The sequence below is a fragment of the Gadus macrocephalus genome, chromosome 23 (assembly GCF_031168955.1).
Source record: "Gadus macrocephalus chromosome 23, ASM3116895v1".
In the NCBI taxonomy this organism is placed as follows: domain Eukaryota; kingdom Metazoa; phylum Chordata; class Actinopteri; order Gadiformes; family Gadidae; genus Gadus; species Gadus macrocephalus.
Genome location: NC_082404.1, coordinates 16281551 through 16302249, shown reverse-complemented (window position 1 = coordinate 16302249; position 20699 = coordinate 16281551). Strand labels below are relative to the sequence as shown.

Here is a 20699-nt window from a genome sequence, read left to right as displayed (position 1 = left end):
GAACAGGAAACAGAACCATATAAGGACGTCTACAGGTCAGGTAGGAGGATCAGGTGAACATACATAAAACATAAACAGGTCACTTTTTTTCAAACGTCACAGAAAACATTACGATGGTGTCCGGGTTATCAATAATCAATAATTTATAGGCTGCCTTGGCGCCGGTTCCTAGACGAACCAGCAGGGTTCCTATGACGGGTTCCTATGACGGGTGCTACCCCGGTAACATGATTGCTATGGCTACGCTCTGGATCTGGGTGACGACCGGGTCTGTGTGAGCCCTCCTGCCTCTTTGGTACCTCTTCACACGCTAGCCCTAGACCACCTGGACCCCCCCCCCCCCCCCCCCCCCACACTCCCCTCCCCTAGTCCTAGACCACCTGGACCCCCCCTCCCCCCCTAGTCCTAGACCACCTGAATCTCCCCCCCTCCCCTAATCCTAGACCACCTTCAGTCCCCTCCCCTAGTCCTTAGATCACCTGAACCCCCCCTCCCCCCCCCTCCCCTCCCCTAGTCCTAGACCACCTTAAGGCCCAATCCCATTTCTACCCCTTACCCCTCCCCCCTTCCCCTTACCCCTTCAAAACAAGGGGGAGGGGTAAGGGGTAGAAATGGGATTGGGCCTAAGTCCCCTCCCCTAGTCCTGGACCACCTGTGGACCCCCCCCCCCTCCCGGGACATGGCACCAGGAGTCCAGACGCAGCAGGTAGCTGGAACACTACAGGAGTGATGAGGTTTGATTCCAACACACAACAGCAACTAAAGGACAAAACAGTTGGAGAGCTTAGAGTTGGCAGACCCAACACAGTCTGGGCTGCACGAAGCAGCTGATTGGCTGGCAGGACGGGCAGGGGGGGGCGGATCCAGCCTCCTTCCCTCCATTGTCTCTCAGCACTTCAGAGGTCCCTGGTTGAGTCTCGGAGTCAACCTCCTTTTCCTTTTTTTTCCTTTCCTATAAAATGTCAAGAGGTTCTTGAAGCTAGTGCTAGGTGCTACCACTGGGAGCTTGCACTGTGGACCGACACTGTGTGCTAGCATTGGAGGCTAGCGCTGGAGGCTAGCAATGGGAGCTAGCGCTGGAGGCTAGCACTGGGAGCTAGCTCTGCTGGCTAGCTCTAGGGAGCTAGCACTGGAGGCTAGCCCTGGAAGCTAGCACTGGTAGCTAGCTCTGGGAGCTAGCGCTGGAGGCTAACGCTGGAGGCTAGCACTGGGAGCTAGCGCCTGAGGCTAGCACTGGGAGCTAGCGCCTGAGGCTAGCACTGGGAGCTAGCCCCTGAGGCTAGCACTGGGATGCAGCACTGGGATGCAGCACTGGGATGCAGCACTGGGATGCAGCACTGGGATGCAGCACTGGGATGATGTGGGTGGGGGGGGGGGGGGGCAGTTCCGTTACAGTAACAACCAAACGGACCCCTCCTCCTGCTCAAACGTCCAGAGGTCAGAGGTCAGCCCCAGGAGTCCAGAGGTCGCCTCCTCCGGGCGCGGCCGCCACTACCTGGCGGTGGCCAGCGAGGCGGAGGAGGTGCTGAGCTGCGTCAGGTAGTCCCGCAGCTCCTTGGCGGCCTGGAAGCGGCCGTAGCGGCGGCGGGGGTTGGTGCACTCGTCCAGCAGCGCCTCCAGCTGGCCGTCGCGCGTGACGTGGGCGGGGGGGTCGTGGAGCAGACCCCCCGTGGTGCCGCGCCAGGTGGCGTAGCGCGACAGCAGGTTCTGGCACACGGCGTAGTAGTTGTGGTCCACGGTGACGCGGGAGCACAGCGCCTCCTTGGAGAAGGAGAGGCACGCCTCCTTGTCGCACTCCTCGAAGCGGGACTCGTACCACACGTCGTAGTTCTCCGGCCGGTCTGGGGGGGGAGGAGGAGAGGAGGAGGAGATGTTAATAACATGTTGTAGTTCTCTGGACGGTCAGAGGAGGAGGATGAGGAGAGAGGAGGAGGTGTTAATAACATGTTGTAGTTCTCCGGCCAGTCTGAGGAGGAGGTGTTAATAACATGTTGGAGTACTCCGGCCGGTCCGAGGAGGAGGAGGAGAGAGGAGGAGGTGTTAATAACATGTTGTAGTTCTCTGGACGGTCTAAGGAAGAGGAGGTGTTAATAACATGTTGTAGTTCTCTGGACGGTCAGAGGAGGAGGAGGAGGAGAGAGGAGGAGGTGTTAATAACATGTTGTAGTTCTCTGGACGGTCTAAGGAAGAGGAGGTGTTAATAACATGTTGTAGTTCTCTGGACGGTCTGGGGAGAAGGAGGAGGTGTTAGTAACATGTCATAGTGCTCTGGACTTCAATGACTTCTCTGGAGGTGATAACTCGTTACAGAAGGAGAAGGAGTCAGAACATTGTGGATATTAAAAGGAGGCATTACTTAAATAATCAACCTTTAATTAAAACATATGGTTGTAGGGCTTCAAAAGATCATGAAGACGGTTGTCTTGATGATAGAGACATTACTGGGATGGATTATTATGGGATGAATTCAGATCGAGAGCTAGAGATAGGTATACAGATGGAGACATATCTAGACAGAGGGAGAGAGATATAGAGACAGATGGAGGAACAGATAGACAGAGGGAGATGGACGGACAGAGATACAGAGAGAGGGAGAGACAGAGGGGGGGGGAGACAGACAGAGATACAGGAAGAGAGACAGACAGAGATACAGCGAGACAAAGAGACAGGGAGAGTTCAGTATCAGAGCAGATCAATGTGCGCAGCATGAAGCCCCAGAGAACATCCCATAATCACACCATCAGCACTTTAATGCACTCCTCTCGGCTGCCACGGCAGCTGCATCACACACTGTCACGATACACACACACACACACACACACACGCCACACACACACACACACACACACACACACAGCCCCAGGGGGCTGATACACCTCAATCAGTGAAGGTGATGAAGATTGATGCTGCTCGCAGTATATATATAAATAAATATATCTGTGTGTGTAAGTGTGTGTGGGGGTGTGTGTATGTTAAACTAGAGACAGTAGAGGCTGGGGAGTTTAACTAGAGGCTGGTTAGTTTAACTAGAGGATGGTTAGGTTAACTAGAGGCATCAGAGGGTGGTGGTGAGTTTAACTTCAGGCAGGCAAGTTTAACCTGTGGTAGTACACGGTGATGGTGAGTTTAACCCGTGGCAGTAGAGGCTGGTTAGTTTATCCCCTGGCAGTAGAGGCTGGTTAGTTTAACCCGTGGCAGTAGAGGGTTGTTCGTTGAAGGCTGAGCCTAGGGAAGTGGTCACAAACCAGTGACACAACATTTCCAAACCAAAGTGGATGATTTCCAATTCTAATGAAGTCAGCTGGTCTCTACGGGTCTGGAGCAGAGGACACACACACACACACACACACACACACACACACACACACACACACACACACACACACACACACACACACACACACACACACACAGTGAGGACAACATGATGTCTCTGTGGTCCAGCCCTGATCAAAGATTCACGACGGGTGACTGCTTGCAAAAGCATCACATGGCCGTGCTCTGAAACTGGGCCGTTGTGAATCTGTACCGGTCGACTGCAGCGGGCTGCCCTGCTACAGACAGGGAGCTTCACTAAGATACCCCAGGAGTTGGAGGCTGGCAATGCACCAGCTCATCCAAAAAAAACAGACAAACTTCGGGGACTGGATTTCACCTGGAGAGACGCTAAATTAATGATAGCTCTTTGATTCTTGGCAACTGGTGAGAAACTAATCATCAAGAGGTTGATCTTTCCACTTGTTATGATGTTATAGTTCCCGGTTTAGAAAGAACCGGTGCATACTTTAGGTTTGCTAAAGATATATGTAGTGTCAGTGCTGTGGTCGCCATGATTAGTAAGCAGTGGATATACGTGAATACTCTCTTAAACCACACCGCGGTTTGACACGGTCAATCACTGGAGACGACAGCTTCAGACTCTCTCAACTAACCAGTTCACACCGCAGCAACGCTCTAAGAGCTGGGTCTGCTGAGGGAAGTTAATGTGAACTGGGCTGCAGTCTTAAGGGGCAACTGGGGCCTTAAGGGGCGACTGCAGCCTTAAGGGGCGACTGTTGCCTTAAGGGGCGACCTGCCCCATATAGGAGCAACTTCAGCTTTAAGGAGTAACCTGCAGACTTAAGGGGCGACCTGTAGCCATAAGGACAGACCTGTAGGCTGGTTGCACCCTTAAGGGGCGACTTGCAGCCTTAAGGACCCACTGCACCCTTAAGGAGCTGTCACACCAAAATTGTACCGGGGGCAAAAATGTTACCGCCTACGTAATCCGCGTCAAAACATTACGCCATCGATCGACGTGATTGTCCGTTGACAGGCAGGTTTCAAAAAACATTTGCGCTCATCAAGACGAAATAACATAATACCGATAACACTTGTTTTTACTTTATATTTGCATTGTATTGAATTTAGCTAGTAAACTGAGTGTTTAAAGTGTATCGTAGTTTATATTTGTATTGTATTTAATTGTTGAATCGAATTTAGCAAGTAAACTGAGTGTTTAAAGTGTATAGTAGATTACATTGTATTTAATGGTTTAATCGAATTTAGCAAGTAAACTGAGTGTTTAAACTGTAAAACAGTAAACTGGGAGGAGGAGGAGGAGGAGGAGGAGGAGGAGGAGGAGAAGAAGAGAATGAGGAGAAGGCAAATGAGGAGGGGAAGGAGAAGGAGAAGAAGGAGGAAGAGGAGGAGGAGGAGGAGGAGGAGGAGAAAAAGAGAATGAGGAGAAGGCATATGAGGAGGGGAAGGAGAAGGAGAAGAAGGAGGAAGAGGAGGAGGAGGATTAAGACGAGGAGGAGGACTCACTCTGCTTGATCAGCCTCTTGTCGGCCACCAGGACGTTCTCGGCGTCCACCACGATCACCTTGCCGTCCCGCGGACCGACGGCGAAGTTGTCGAAGCTGACGTCCAGCAGGTAGAGGGCGAAGTCGAAGTCGTTGTTGGTGAGCTGCTCGGCGATGTCCATGAGCTGCCGGGCCAGGTCCACCCTCTTCTCCCACGGCGCGTTGTAGAAGCTCCACAGCTCCTCGCCCACGTAGTTCACCGCCACCACGCGCCCGCACGCCCCCAGGTACTTAGCGAACGGCCAGCCCTCGTCGGATGGGAAGCTCTGCAGAGGGGGACGGGAGACGGAGGCACCTTCCTGTCACGATTTACATTTTACATTCAGGGCGTTTAGCAGACGCTTTTATCCAAAGCGACTTACAATAAGTACATTTGTCAGAAGAAAGAGGAAAAAAAGGTGCTAAGCACGAACAATTGTTAGCCCATTCCCCGTATATATCAAAGACCGCTACAATAAGACGAGACATGACTCTAAGTACCCGCTCATGCTGCTGTGCTCTCTCTGGAGCGCTTTAGGCTCGATAGTGGAGCACTTTCACGATGCTTTACATTTAGAGATTACATATATCAAGTCGTGTATCATGTTGTACTATATTTGGCTTGCTACATGCTTGGGCAATGGAGGGTTCGTGTGAAGGACGCTCTTGGAGCGAACGTGTCAGACATACTGTGGACCAGAGTGATAGCCAGGGGGCGTGGCCAGGAGCCTGGCTGGGGGCGTGGTCAGGAGCCTGGCTGGGGGCGTGGCCAGGAGCCAGGCTGGGGGTGTGGTCAGGGGCCAGGCTGGGGGTGTGGTCAGGAGCTAGGCTGGGGGCGTGGCCAGGAGCCTGGCTGGGGGTGTGGTCAGGGGCCAGGCTGGGGGTGTGGTCAGGAGCTAGGCTGGGGGAGTGGCCAGGAGCCTGGCTGGGGGTGTGGTCAGGGGCCAGGCTGGGGGTGTAGTCAGGGGCCAGGCTGGGGGTGTGGCCAGGGGCCATAAAGTTCAATGAGCATGATACGCAGCACACACCTCCGTCTCCCTAGGGTGGAGGGGGAGGTGTGTGTGTGTGTGTGTGTGTGTGTGTGTGTGTGTGTGTGTGTGTGTGTGTGTGTGTGTGTGTGTGTGTGTGTGTGACAGACACACCTTGTGTGCTTTATTACAGCACTGCTCGTCACCTGCAAATCAGCAGTTTGCCACCTGGCAGCAAGCAGAGCAGATGATGCTACCTGGTCTGAATTCTCTGCATACTCCGTCCTCAAGAGTCTACAGATAGCATGTCTGGACAGGAGCAGGCACACACACAGACCCCCACAGGCACAGGCACACGCACAGACCCACACAGGCACACACACACACACACTGACGTTGTCCTCACAGGACTTTTATGTCGGAAAATAAAACGTAGGGTCGTCGACAGCCAGAGACAGAGTTTTGTTTGATAGCAATTTGAAACAGTAAAGCTATATTTAGTTTTGAGAAAAAAGCTCTGTGCGCTGCATCTCTCGTCTCTACGCATAAAGATTCTTATTTCATATTTTTATGTACAAATGCCCAGTATTCCATTTCGTTCACAGCTTTCTTTTATTTCACATCTTGTTTGGGTTTCTTTTACACTTCTTCTTTTCATATTGCGTTGTTGAAGGAGCCTGAGACTCAAGAATTTCATTGCCGGCGACTGCTGCTATAATTGTTGTGCATTTGACAATAAACCATCTTGAGTCTGGAATCCAACAACAGACGTCCCCTACACTGGCATGCTCCTTCCCTGACGCGCTTCAGCCAGCGACCTCCAGTCTAATCAGCCGGGGAGCGAAAGAACGAGCAAGAGCCATCGATCCCGTGACCCTAACCCCCCCCCCCCCCCCAGGGCAGATCTCCCCACCCAGGGGGTAACCCCCCATAATGACCCGGTCACTGAACATCCCGCCTTTTACATTACGCTACTTACTGAAGAAATCTATACTGTGACCCTGAGTATTAACGGGGTCCACGATGACAAAGAGCGTCCAGAGTAGAGTAGAGGTCTGCCATTCATAAACAGACCCCCCCCCAAACACCCTCATCGACCAATCAGAATAAAGCAATCAACAAAGCCTTCTAAATGGAGTCGAGCTACTTGTCATCTAGGTCAGGAGAGAGAGGTTAGCCTAGAGCTACTTGTCAGCCGTGTGATTCACATTTAAGTTTGCTTAGAGCTACTTGCTACAGTGTTGCTGCTACCCTGACAAGACTGGGATGAGGGGAGTGTTATCCACCTGATCAAACACAGGCGGTGGCTGGGTACACACACACACACACAGACACACACAGACACACAGACACACACACACACACACACACACACACACACACACACAGACGTAGTGTTTACATCACAGTGCATCTATAACCTACCTGTAGGACCAGAGGCTCTGGGTTGAAGGCGAGCGTCATCAGCAGCTGCATCTTCTCCGTGTCCTTGAGGTTCTTGAGCAGGAAGCTGCCCGAGTCCTTGGTCTCGGCGTAGCGCCGCACCACCCGGTCCAGCAGCCTCTGGGAGGGGCAGTGCACCAGGTCCGACCAGCCCTCCACCACCTCGGGCGTCAGCAGGCGCACCTCGCCGTTCAGCCGGGCGAACTCCGTCTTGTACACGCCCTGGATGAGGTCGCAGCGGGCGCGGCCCGTCGCCCGCTTGCAGATCTTCTGGTCGATGTCGGCCAGCTCCTGGTTGGAGCCCAGCCTCTTCAGCACCACGCGGCGGGTGCCCTCGCGCGGCTCGCCGTACTGCGCGAAGTACACGTTCTTCACGTTGAACACGTCCAGGAAGCGCAGGCGGCCCCAGGCCTCGAACGACACCTGGCCGTTCATGAACTTGCGGCACCAGCTGGTGCCGAAGCAGGCGGGGCACTTGTTGAGGTTGATGAAGCGGCGGTCCGTGAGCTCGTTCTTCTGGAAGGACGCCAGCAGGCTGTGGGTGTTCATCAGCAGGATGACCAGCAGGCCCACCACCGCCAGCAGCTTCACGCAGCGGTACACGCGCCCCAGCTTCAGGGGCAGCATGCGCAGCATGGTGGGGCACGCCAGGGTCAGGGGGGGGGGGGGGGGAGGGGGGTCAAGGGTCAGGGAGGGAGGGAGCTAGTCTAGACACGCCGACATCGGGAGGCCGTCTAGAGCAGGGGGCGGGGTCGAGGGTGAGCTGGGCCAGGGCCGGACGGCCGCCCGTCAATCAATCATGGTGTCCAATCAGACGGCAGCCTGGGAGAGAAGGGAGGAGGGTGTTGTGATGACATCGCCACACAAAACTGAGACTTATGGGGGATTGCACACAAACACACACACAATACGACAGACTAATTCTGGAGGCGAGGTGGAGGAGGAGCGAGGGGGAGTTGAACCTATAATTTCAACCCTGTAATCTGCCCTTTAAGGGAGACAGTGTCCAACAACTGGGGGGGAGAGAGGAGCGCGGTCTGTAGTGAAGAGAGAGGGGTCTGTAGTGAACACGCACAGACACACACACACACAGAGAGACAGAGAGGTCTGTGTTGAAGAGAGAGGGGTCTGTAGTGAACACGCACAGACACACACACACACACAGAGACAGAGAGGTCTGTGTTGAAGAGAGAGGGGTCTGTAGTGAAGACACACACACACACAGAGAGACAGAGACAGAGAGGTCTGTGTTGAAGAGAGAGGGGTCTGTAGTGAACACGCACAGACACACACACACACAGAGACAGAGAGGTCTGTGTTGAAGAGAGAGGGGTCTGTAGTGAAGACACACACACACAGAGAGACAGCGAGGTCTGTGTTGAAGAGAGAGGGGTCTGTAGTGAACACGCACAGACACACACACACACAGAGACAGAGAGGTCTGTGTTGAAGAGAGAGGGGTCTGTAGTGAACATGCACACACACACAGAGACAGAGAGGTCTGTAGTGAAGAGAGAGGGGTCTGTAGTGAAGAGAGAGGTCTGTAGTGAAGAGAGAGGTCTGTAGTGAAGAGAGAGGTCTGTAGTGAAGAGAGAGGGGTCTGTAGTGAAGAGAGAGGTCTGTAGTGAAGAGAGAGGTCTGTAGTGAAGAGAGAGGTCTGTAGTGAACAGAGAGAGAGAGAGGTCTGTAGTGAAGAGAGAGGTCTGTGGTGAACAGAGGTCTGTAGTGAAGAGAGAGGTCTGTAGTGAACAGAGAGAGAGAGAGGTCTGTAGTGAAGAGAGAGGTCTGTGGTGAACAGAGGTCTGTAGTGAAGAGAGAGGTCTGTATATCGATGAGGATGATTTGAGATCAATCTGAGGGTAGAGATACACTTAATAAAAATAAGAAATTGGTCATGTGTTCACATCGGCTGTCAAACTGCTGTCGAAGAAGGTGATTTTGAACAGGGCCCAATTGAGTCCCTGTGATTCCGGGGCCATGTAATTGGCCCCTAACCTGTCATTTTGTCCGTGGGAACACGCCAGAAAAGTTGGGCCATGGACATCAATGGATAACGCAAGTCCCAGACAAATGAGTGCCAAGAGTTGACTTCATAAAGTCAGTTGATGTTGCACCATGCGAGTCGTTCACAGCCAACGTATGAAGCAGTACTCTGGTGTATTATGAAATACACAACGCACGTATGAAGCAGTACTGTCGTAGTACAAAACAGCCGAGCGTGACAGTTCCTCTTCATGAGCGCACAATAGCGTAGCAGTGTAGCGTAGCGCACTAGTCTGGTAGTGGCAGGCGGCAGCGCTAGGCTAGCCAGCGAGTCTCTTGGAGGAGCCACAATGCCTCTGACCGTGTAAATCGGTCATCCTCAATTACAAGTGATTAGGACACGGCATGACTAACGGAAACACCACAGATTAGCAGGTCAACGCGTTACCCCCACAAACGGGGCAGAGAGGCTGACAAAGAGATGGAGACGGAGACAGAGAGGGGGGGAGAGAGAGAGAGGGGAAGAGAGAGAGGCTGACAGAGAGATGGAGACGGAGACAGAGAGGGGAGGGGAGAGAGGAGAGGGGGACAGAGAGAGGCTGACAGAGGAGAGAAGAACCGAGAGAGAGACAGAGGAGATAAGAACAGACAGACAGACAGACAGACAGACAGACAGACAGACAGACAGACAGACAGACAGACAGACCCACAGACAGACAGACAGACAGACAGACAGACAGACAGACAGACAGACAGACAGACAGACAGACAGACAGACAGACAGAGAGATGGAGAGGGGCACACAGAGAGAAAATAGAGGGACAGAGAGGGAGCAGGAGAGAGAGAGAGAGGAGAGAGAGGGAGCAGGAGAGAGAGAGAGAGGAGAGAGAGGGAGCAGGAGAGAGAGAGAGAGGAGAGAGAGGGAGCAGGAGAGAGAGAGAGAGAGAGAGAGAGGAGAGAGAGGGAGCAGGAGAGAGAGAGAGAGCAGGAGAGAGAGAGAGAGGAGAGAGAGGGAGCAGGAGAGAGAGAGAGAGAGAGAGAGCAGGAGAGAGAGAGGAGAGAGAGGGAGCAGGAGAGAGAGAGAGAGGAGAGAGAGGGAGCAGGAGAGAGAGAGAGAGGAGAGAGAGGGAGCAGGAGAGAGAGAGAGAGAGGAGAGAGAGGGAGCAGGAGAGAGAGAGAGAGAGGAGAGAGAGGGAGCAGGAGAGAGAGAGAGAGAGGAGAGAGAGGGAGCAGGAGAGAGAGAGAGAGGAGAGAGAGGGAGCAGGAGAGACCGACAGATCTTTGGTTTCCCAGTCTTTAAATACTCTAACCAGGTCAGAAGGTGGAACAACTGCAGTTATCTCTGAAGTACCGTATTAAGTATCGCTTATACTCATTAGTATACCTGCCTTATCAACAACTGTTTACACACAGGATATCTGACTTATTAAATGCTGTATGTATACAATAGATCTGCCTTATAAAATACTGCTTATATTAAGTATCCCTGCCCTATTAAATGCTGTACTTACATACAGTATATTGCCCTTATTATATGCTGTTTATATTAAGTATATCGGCCCTATTATATACTGTCTATATTAAGTCTCACCTCCTTATTAAATACAGTATATAACTATATACTATACAATATAACTGCCTAATTAAATACTGGTTTTAGACAGTATATCTGCCTTATTAAATACTGTTTACACACAGTATATATCGCCCTTATTAATTACATCAACTAAAATGTAGCTGAAAATAACAAGGAAATATCTGTGGTCAATAGTTATTTCAGTTATATTATCAATAAAACCACCATCGTACTACGGAATAACAGATATATTCTCCACATAAATAAAAGGCGCACCACCCGTCGTGTTTGCTTACATGAATCTCCCCACTCAACTCCCAGAAACCCCCCTGACTCTGCCCAGACAGGTGAAGAGGAAAGAACACGCTTCTATGAACTCTGAAAGTCTCCAGCCTACCGACTGTGAGGGCCTCAATCGGATGCATTTTTGCATTAAATACAATTTCCATACAGTATATCTGCCTAATTAAAGACTGTTTACAGACAGTATATCGCCCTTATTAATTACTGTTTATATTAAGTATAACTGCCTTATTAAATAAAGAATAACTGCCTTATTAAACACTGTTTATATACAGTATATCTGCCTAATTAAATACTGTTTACATACAGTATATCTGCCTTATTAAATACTGCTTATCTGCCTTATTAAATACTGCTTGCATACAGTATAGCTATCAAATACTGTGTTTACAAACAGTATATCAATCTGCCTTATTAAATACTGCTTATATACAGTATATCTGCCTTATTAAATACTGCTTATCTGCCTTATTAAATACTGCTTGCATACAGTATAGCTGCCCTAACAAATACTGTGTTTACAAACAGTATATCAATCTGCCTTATTAAATACTGCTTATATACAGTATATCTGCCTTATTAAATACTGCTTATATACAGTATATCTGCCTCATTAACATCGGTACAGCACCAAACCCATGGTGGTGAACATACTGTGAAAGAGTTTTAAAATGTCATCTTAATGAATGTCAACTTTTTATATCTGTAAATCCATTGCAGCATCTATAGGTAAAACCAGTGCAGCGTCTTTAGGCAGAACCAGTGCAGCCAGTGCCGTGTCTCCAGGTAAAACCAGTGCAGCGTCACTCTGAAGGTAAAACCAGTGCAGCTAGGAGTTCTGAGCTGGAGGTATGAATTCGTTTTTCATGACGAAAAGTATTGAACAAGTTGGGACCACAGAGGAGACAACCTGGTTCTTGTACGCCATGACAATGCACGCACAACTGTCGACAACAAACAAACATCCGTCTTTAATATGTTCCAACAATAGCCGTAGCATAGGGGCTCCACAGAGACTCTCTATTCAGCATCTTGCGACTACAGAGAAGCTGTATTTAAGCGGGTACATCCGACATATCTGAATTTTAAATATCGGCAGATAAATAGAAATCTGTAATTCTTTCACCCACTCATATCGGCAACAGCATCGGCCCAGAATATCAAACATTGGTCGTGCTCTACCCTGAAGTCTGAACTGATAATAAGCGGTTTTAAATGTGTTAAGACTCCTAGCTACCTGGGCTCGACTCTGAGCCTAATGGAATCATTCTTCTGCACTTTTCCCTGATTGCGCTGCAGTAAAACAATGGGCGGTAGCACCAGCCATCGATTGCAGGGTATGTAAAACAGAGCGTCGGCGTCTCTCTGTACAAATCCCTACAGAAGACCTTTAACGGCATGATATGAAATATACATTCCACTACCAGAGACACATCGAGGGAGGGGAGGCGCGAGGAACTAATTAGCAACAGACAAGCATAGCGCTGCATGGGAAATGTCTTCCTCAATTGGCACCACAAACACGAGATTTACACCCAGCCAGCATTAAGCATCAGCAGCTCTGCAGACACTAGACAACAGCACCGACGAGCAAGCAGAGCTGGTACGAAGTATCAAATTAGAGATGTTCCGATACCATTTTTTCCTTCCCGATACCTGAACTTGAGTATCGGCTGATACCAAGTATAAACTGATACAGCATCTATCATTGTAACTACTTATAGAACTTGTTATTATTTAAGGGTTCTCTTACGATGACTGCAATGTATAGTCGGTTCATTTACTGTCTACATTTTTTTGCATTTATTTATTGATGTATAATCTATTATTATAAAACATTGGTATTTTTTTAGTCGAGCGTGCATGCATCCATGTTGTAACGATTTGGTTTCCCATTCCGACTTTCCACCTCCGACCGTTAACGAACGCAGCATAACACCGTAGTGTTTGTGTTGTCACGTGATGGTATCAGATCGGAGCATAGCTTTGCCTACTCGCCGATACTGCATTTTAGGCAGCATCGGAGAAATGTCCGATACTTGCATGGGTATCGAAACAACTAACGTTTTTTTGCATGGTTTAAGTACGACAGACTCTACTCTAAAGCAATGACGTCCAAACCAAGCCAGCCGTGGTGCAGGAGAGCAGGGGGACATTATTATCACGGTTTATTAATTCTTCTTCGGGTCCAGCTGGAGTTCAGCAGCCTCCTGACCGCTAGGCCTGAGAGACACTTAGTTTGAGACACTGCGGATTGAAACCAACCACATGCTGCTCGTTCCAGATGGGACCCAAACTGAGGCGCCAGACCAGCCTTCACATCGCCACAGAAACGCTTCAATTACCCCCCCCCCCCCCCCCCCCCCCCCTCGGCTCATAGGCCAGAGGAGCCCGGGGTCTGCTCCCCCTCTTCATCAAGGCTGGTAAACACCTCTCCCAGGCCCCCGGCCCCCCCCAAGTCGCCCCGGGATTATCAGCCTCGCCCACAGAGACTCCTCGACAAATCAAAGAATGACTTTCCTGCTCATGCATTGGAGATGAGTCGCAGCGAGAGGACGACGTGGTGGATCTGGCAGATGTTAGGATACCCAAACCGCCTCATTACCGACATCCAGGCAGACCCCACGTCGCTTGAAACAGAATGACACGAGAGGGCTGGAAACAAAAGATCTGCGTTTCAATCTCCCGACACGTCGCTTATGAAACCGTTCAGAGCAGGGGGCTGCTTTTGAACGAACCCTTTTGTACGAGTGTTAGTGGTGACGGCGCCGGGGTTGAGATGACACCGTGGCGTGTACACAACACGATAGACTACACATGACACAACACTACACAACCCCCTACACAACACCATCCCCACCGCAACTCAATACAGACCTCCCTATACCCTATACCCACCTCCCTACACCCCAACCCCCCCACACTAACCCCACCTCCTACACCCTAACCCCACCTCCTACACCCTAACCCCAGACAGACATGGAGAGGCAGATGGTTGGATTGAAAGCTGAGGGGGGGGGGGGGAGGGAGAGAGAGATTAACTTTTGTCCATCTCTTCTGCTTTTCATCTATTCTTCCACTAATCTTTAGACATTCAATTAAGAATTAATTAACCCCTCTTCCTCTGTGGATGAGTTGAGAGGCATTGGACATGAGCTCTGTTTCCACGGTTATTGACCGGTGAGTCAATAATGTTTGATCACAAACTAAAGCCCCCGACACACGCGCGCGCGCGCACACACACACACACACACACACACACACACACACACACACACACACACACACACACACACACACACACACACACACACACACACACACACACACACACACACACACACACACACACACACACACACAACTACCCTACTTAAACTATCAATATATCTAATCTATAACAGTCTATACCAACTGTCAGTATATCTTCTAGATCTGCAACAATCTTTATCTATTTTTCCGTTGGTTGCTGGAAAACGTTCTCTTGTAATGCTCTACCTCCTGGGACAGGTACTCTGTACTGATCGCAGTAAAAGTGTGTTTCTTGGTGAAACACAAGGCTGGAACCTTCCCACTGAGGAACGCTTAAGAAACCACACACACACACACACACACACACACACACACACACACACACACACACACACACACACACACACACACACACACACACACACACACACACACACGTTAAAACGCTGAAGGAACCTCACACACCACGTTAAACCTCTGCCGGTATCATCGGGAGGTCTCCATGTACAGTGGGTACAAGGAGCGACTAAATATATACATCCCAACAACAGCATCTGAACAATACGTCTCTCACCATGGAGGGAGAAGACAGTTTAAATCATGAGACGTTCCTGAGGGACCTGATGGAGACAGTCCCCTGCTGAGAAATCATATCAACGCAGCAAGAGAGACTTGGTTACAACCGAACTATAACGGCCTGGATCACACCAGAACTACAATAGTCTGGATGACAACATAACTACAACAGTCTGGGTCACAACATAACTAGAAGCCTTGATCGTTCCCAGCACCCAGCAGCTAGTCAGGCAAAACCAGCTAGTTAGAATAAACCATCGAGTCAGGTCGTGTCAGAGACAGTTGTCAAATAAGGACCGACAACACACACAAACCTAAAAGTAAAGACTCGACACATTTATACCACGGCCATAAACGCGGAACTGTGATCTTTTGCAGAATAAATACAGGTTTATTGAATGAATCCGTCTTTGACGGGGTCGTGGTCGGTCTGCACAACATGGAGATAAACTGACCCGGGTCCCGAACTCAGTCGAACCAAAGAAGAAGAGCTTGAAGTGTTACACTAAGTACTACTCTCCCTGGTAGAGAAGTAACACTATACAGTGATACCAACCAGGAGGGACCAGCAGAGAGATACAGGTCAGCACTGCTGTGGTACCAACCAGGGTCTCTCTGCTGACCAGAAGAGCCCAGGAGAGACCATGAGGGACCAGGAGAGACCATGAAAGACCAGGAGAAGGAGATGCGGTGGGGGTACGGGTCCGGGTCAGGACCAGGACATAACGGAGGGTTCGGGGTAATAACACTAAAGAAGATTATGAACCAACCTGAATCTTTCCGCTCCTCATCGGTCCCAAACTTTCGCACGCGGCCCGATCACCGTCGCTCCTTTGCGGAATATGCCCGGAATATTCCGGGTACTTTTCGACGAGGGGAAGGAGATCTGAGGAGCTACGACCCGCGGTGTGTTATTATGTTTCAGAGCGTTAGCCGGTTAGCCTGTTAGCCCCTCAGAAATAAACAGTTGTGATGTCTTAACTCTTGAGATCCCGGAGGTCCTCCTTCACGTCCTCCTCACGACGGATACCGTCGGCCGCTGACGTCATTAACATCCGTGTTATTATTGTTATTATTCCGTCAGGAGTCGCTTTATGTCCGCGGAGCGGCAGCACGGAACTGTCTGTCCGCAGCAGGGACCTGTCTGTCTGCGGCTCAGTCGGATCCACAATGGATCTGTTCCCACTTTGCCAACAGCGACCTCTCCGCGTTTCACGACACCGAGCGTCCCCTTACGGCACCCGCCTTCCTCTCACGACACCCGCCGGGTGTTTACGACCGCGGTTGCTAAGCAACGACTCTCCATATGGCTGTCCTGCATCCCCCAATGTGAACTTTTGTGGATTTATTTTGAACGCTTTTGGACCAGGGTGGTCATATTGCATTCGATGACCCATGGTTTGTGTGTGTGTGTGTGTGTGTGTGTGTGTGTGTGTGTGTGTGTGTGTGTGTGTGTGTGTGTGCGTGTGCGTGTGTTGTGTGTGTTATGTGCGCGCCCGTGCGTGAGTGTGTGTGTCCGTGTGTGCACGCATGCGTCTGCGTGTGTGTGTGTGTGTGTGTGTGTGTGTGTGTGTGTGTGTGTGTGTGTGTGTGTGTGTGTGTGTGTGTGTGTGTGTGTGTGTGTGTGTGCGTCAGGAGAGTGAAAGTGGGTCAGGCAGACCTGGGGAGACGATGTTGGGGTCACTCTCAGGCTCCGTGTTAGGGGGTGCATGAAGGCGCCAGCATGAATGTTTAATTGGCTCGTTGGCCCGGGGCGAGTCTGGCCTGACTGCGTCAGATCATCACCGTCCTCCTCACATGCATCGCGCTGAATGCGGTCCTTATGTCGACCGTCCTGGGCTTTTCCAGATCCTCGAAGGTTCCGCACAGTCCGCCTGCCCCGGGAACACTGGGAAGTCATCGGGGGAAATCAGAAATTACAAAAATACGCTAATTATTAAAGATAACTAATGTGGAGGGGGTCTGTTGCCCTCTGGGTCGGAGCGGTGCCGTGGAGTGGATTAGACCCCCCCCCCCCACGGGGTTCATCAGACACTGTGATTAGGGCTCCCGATCAATTTCATTTTCCAGTTTGATTGATTTTTTTAGATTGGAGTTTAAATACAACTGTCAACGATAGTCTTTCCCGAGTCAATAGAAGTCCATCGAGCAATAAACCGCCAGATAAGGCATTGTTATAGCGTTTTCTTAAATAATCGACTTGGATTGTAAAAAATATCTTATTAGAGAGGCGCTTTTATGAGCGCCTCTCAGAGCAGGCTCGCATTAGCTAGTGGGTATCGCCCTCTTAAGGTCGGTGAGAGGAACTGCAGCCTCTGGCCTAAGACGGGTTTGCATCGCCCTCTTGAGGCCAGTGAGAGGCACTGGTAGAATACTTGAAACGTCTGGTCACTGTTTTCTCCATCTTCCTCTATTCTTAATGAAATACGGGTAGACTGCATGGTAACTCATCACATTCTGTCTGGGTCTGGTTATGTCTTAGTTATTGTTATGACCGTTGTGATTCTGGAACCTGGTTGGTTTGTTTTGCAGCTGTAACGTTTGACCGGTAGATGGCGCTGCTGAGCCACAGAGGACGATGAGGCGGTCTATTTGACTAACTATTTTAGTGAAATTTGCTCAACTCCAGAGAGATGACCCATAGTGAGCCCTGTGTCAGAGCTTTATGTTGTTCAATTAAATTCAATCCAATTTTATTTGTATAGCCCTTAATCACCATTACAGTTTAAAGGGCTTAAGAGGCCAAATAGTTATGATTAAGGGTGTTTCAGACCCGGAGGTTAAGGGTGTTTCAGGCCCGGAGGTTAAGGGTGTTTCAGGCCCGGAGGTTAAGGGTGTTTCAGACCAGGAGGTTAATGGGGTTAGACCTGGGTTGGGGTCTCAGTGGAGAGATATCTTCATCCCTCCTCGTTGAAGACATGTCAGGTCTTGCTCACATTCTTGGGCGCCGTAGCAAAATGCAAACATTCCTGTAAACACGTTCAATACTGTCAGTCTGCTGAGATGTCTGTCCGATGGCCTGTCAGCTGATCTGTCTTTCTGCTGATCAATGTGTCTTTCTGACTTTGTTTTTGTCTCCCCTGTCTGTCTCTCTGTCTCTGTGACTTCTGCGGATCTCCTGTTGTGTCCGTCTGTCTGTCTCTCTAACTATCTTTTCCACCTGTCCGTCTGTCTGTCTTTCTAACTGTCTGTTAGCGTGTCTGTCTATCCATTTCTGACTATCTGTCTGCGAATCTGCCAATGTCTGTCTCTCTGTCTTTCTGTCCGTCCGTCTGTCTGTCTCTGTGACTGTCATGCTGTGGCTAGGGACATTAGCCATGCTACATTATTGATACTGTTCCGAGTTAATCTAAGAGTGTCGGCCTCACGGTTTACGTTACAGGACAACGGAGATAACCTGAACCTCTCTCTGTCCTCTCTCTCCCTGAACCTCTCTATACCCTCTCTCTCCCTGAACCTCTCTCTCCCTGAACCTCTCTACCCTCTCTCTCCCTGAACCTCTCTCTGTCCTCTCTCTCCCTGAACCTCTCTCTACCCTCTATCTCCCTGAACCTCTCTCTGTCCTCTCTCTCCCTGAACCTCTCTACCCTCTCTCTCCCTGAACCTCTCTCTACCCTCTATCTCCCTGAACCTCTCTCTCCCTGAACCTCTCTACCCTCTCTCTCCCTGAACCTCTCTCTGTCCTCTCTCTCCCTGAACCTCTCTCTACCCTCTATCTCCCTGAACCTCTCTCTCCCTGAACCTCTCTACCCTCTCTCTCTCCCTGAACCTCTCTCTACCCTCTATCTCCCTGAACCTCTCTACCCTCTCTCTCCCTGAACCTCTCTCTCCCCCCTCTCTCCCTGGACCTCTCTCTCTCTCCACAGCGACCTCGCTCCACCTCTTACCTAAATTTAGACCGCAAACAGGACATATTTGCTCAGTGTTAGCTAGGGTCAGTGTTCGCTAGGGTGAGCTCGCTGCCAGGGTTAACCTGGGATAGTGGCAGATAGGGTAAGCTTGTGTTAGGGTGTAACTGTCCCAGAGACTTGTCGTGGAGGAATACACATTTTGTGTGTCTGATTATTCATAACTGTTAATTAATTAAGTTAATTAATACAATTATTGTAAATGATCCAATATATATTGCTAGTTAAATTAATGTAATTAATGTAAGGTAAATGTTCCAAATTTCACATTATGCATGTGATGTAGTAGGTCATGGGACCTGACCTTAGCAAAGGAAGTGTAGATCGCGGGTCAGACGCAATGGGCCGAGTACGATATGGCTACAACAATTCTGTTCATGGTCCAAGAGGCGCACACGGTAATTGGTTTAATAACAGTATTAGTTAAGTGTGGGATTTAAATATTTATAGCATTTTTTTTTGTAGTTTTCACTGTGTCAAACGGTGTACGAGGAGAGTACTAAAGAAAATTACATCAGTATGAAGCGTGGCCATTATTCCTTTGGAACGGTGCAGTTACATAGGGGTTGTATTAGCTAAGGTTAGTTGTGATGTTTGGGGTTAGCAATAAAATAACCATGGTTAGCTCATGTGAGAGTTTGCTGTGGAGGTTAGGGTTAGCTATGATTAGCATTAGCTACGTTTAGCACATGTTAGGGTTAGTGTTAGCTGCGGTTAATGTTAGCTGGGGTTACTGTTAGCTAGGGTTAGCGTTAGCTAGGGTTAGGGGAAGCTGTGTCGGTTGGCGTTAGCTAACCTTGGTAGTTATGGTATGCAAGTAAGCGTTTAAGCGCAGGCATAGTTAAATAAACCAATAGGAGGCCTTTCTCTAACACGTCTGCCAGTACTGGTTGTACCACTACTGTAGCACTGGTTGTACTATTGTAGTTATGGTTGGACTACTGGTTCTGTCTTCTGGCAGCAGGGATGCTGAAAGCTGCCAGGGTCTCTTCAACCTTATTATGTCTGAATAATGATGCTCTCCTCCTTATGGCGTTACCGCGGAAACGGATGAGGCTGTGGGACAGGGTTGTCATGACAACAGAGCCAACCCATCCCACAGAAAGGCAGCGCATGTCATTTTCGCCCCTGACTCTTCAGGACGGATTCTCTACCGAAACGCCGTGAGTGTGTCGGGGTGTTGATGTGTCCTGAGCGTGTGTTCAGGACAACGTGATCCTCGCTGACGACGGACAACGTGAGACCCGTCTGGGGTGTGGTGATGCTGTCCGACACGTCCCACGCACGGCCTCTGTCGTGATGGCCAGAGACTTACAATAACATACACACACCGCCCAAGCACACATCCATTCACCCAGCAGTACGGTACACAAAGACACACATAGCTGGGCTCCACACAGCCAGATTCCTGTTCCAGCCTCACCCATCTGTGTATGACACCACCAAAGAAAACACAAGCCTTCTGTAGGCCGCTGCTTCATGCTGTGTGTTCCTTTAGTAGACAACCTGTCATATTCTCAGAGCCGAATAAAACACAGGAAATCATCGATTTTGGAGGTTCATTTTTAGATCATATATACTGTAGGTGTAGTTCCACAATTGGATCTTTGTGTGTGTGTGTGTGTGTGTGTGTGTGTGTGTGTGTGTGTGTGTGTGTGTGTGTGTGTGTGTGTGTGTGTGTGTGTGTGTGTGTGTGTGTGTGTGTGTGTCCAGCCACAAACATACACATAACCACCCACACACCCACCCACCAACCAAGCCACACACTCTTAACCTCCACAAACACACACACACACACACACACACACACACACACACACACACACACACACACACTCACACACTCCAAACAGGTGGGCCTGTACCT

General features: G+C 50.0%; 1 protein-coding gene across 1 annotated transcript; it reads right to left on the bottom strand.

Moving 5' to 3' along the window:
* Window positions 1-859: 859 nt before the first annotated feature.
* On the bottom strand, window positions 860-16154 carry dipk2ab (divergent protein kinase domain 2Ab). The gene is made up of 4 exons (XM_060045031.1): window positions 15695-16154; window positions 7217-8056; window positions 4807-5110; window positions 860-1841 (listed from the first exon to the last, which is right to left on the bottom strand). Exons 2-4 carry the CDS (start codon window positions 7868-7870, stop codon window positions 1492-1494), a joined length of 1308 nt encoding a protein of 435 aa, XP_059901014.1. The 5' UTR covers window positions 7871-8056; window positions 15695-16154; the 3' UTR covers window positions 860-1491.
* Between the last annotated feature and the right edge of the window lie 4545 nt (window positions 16155-20699).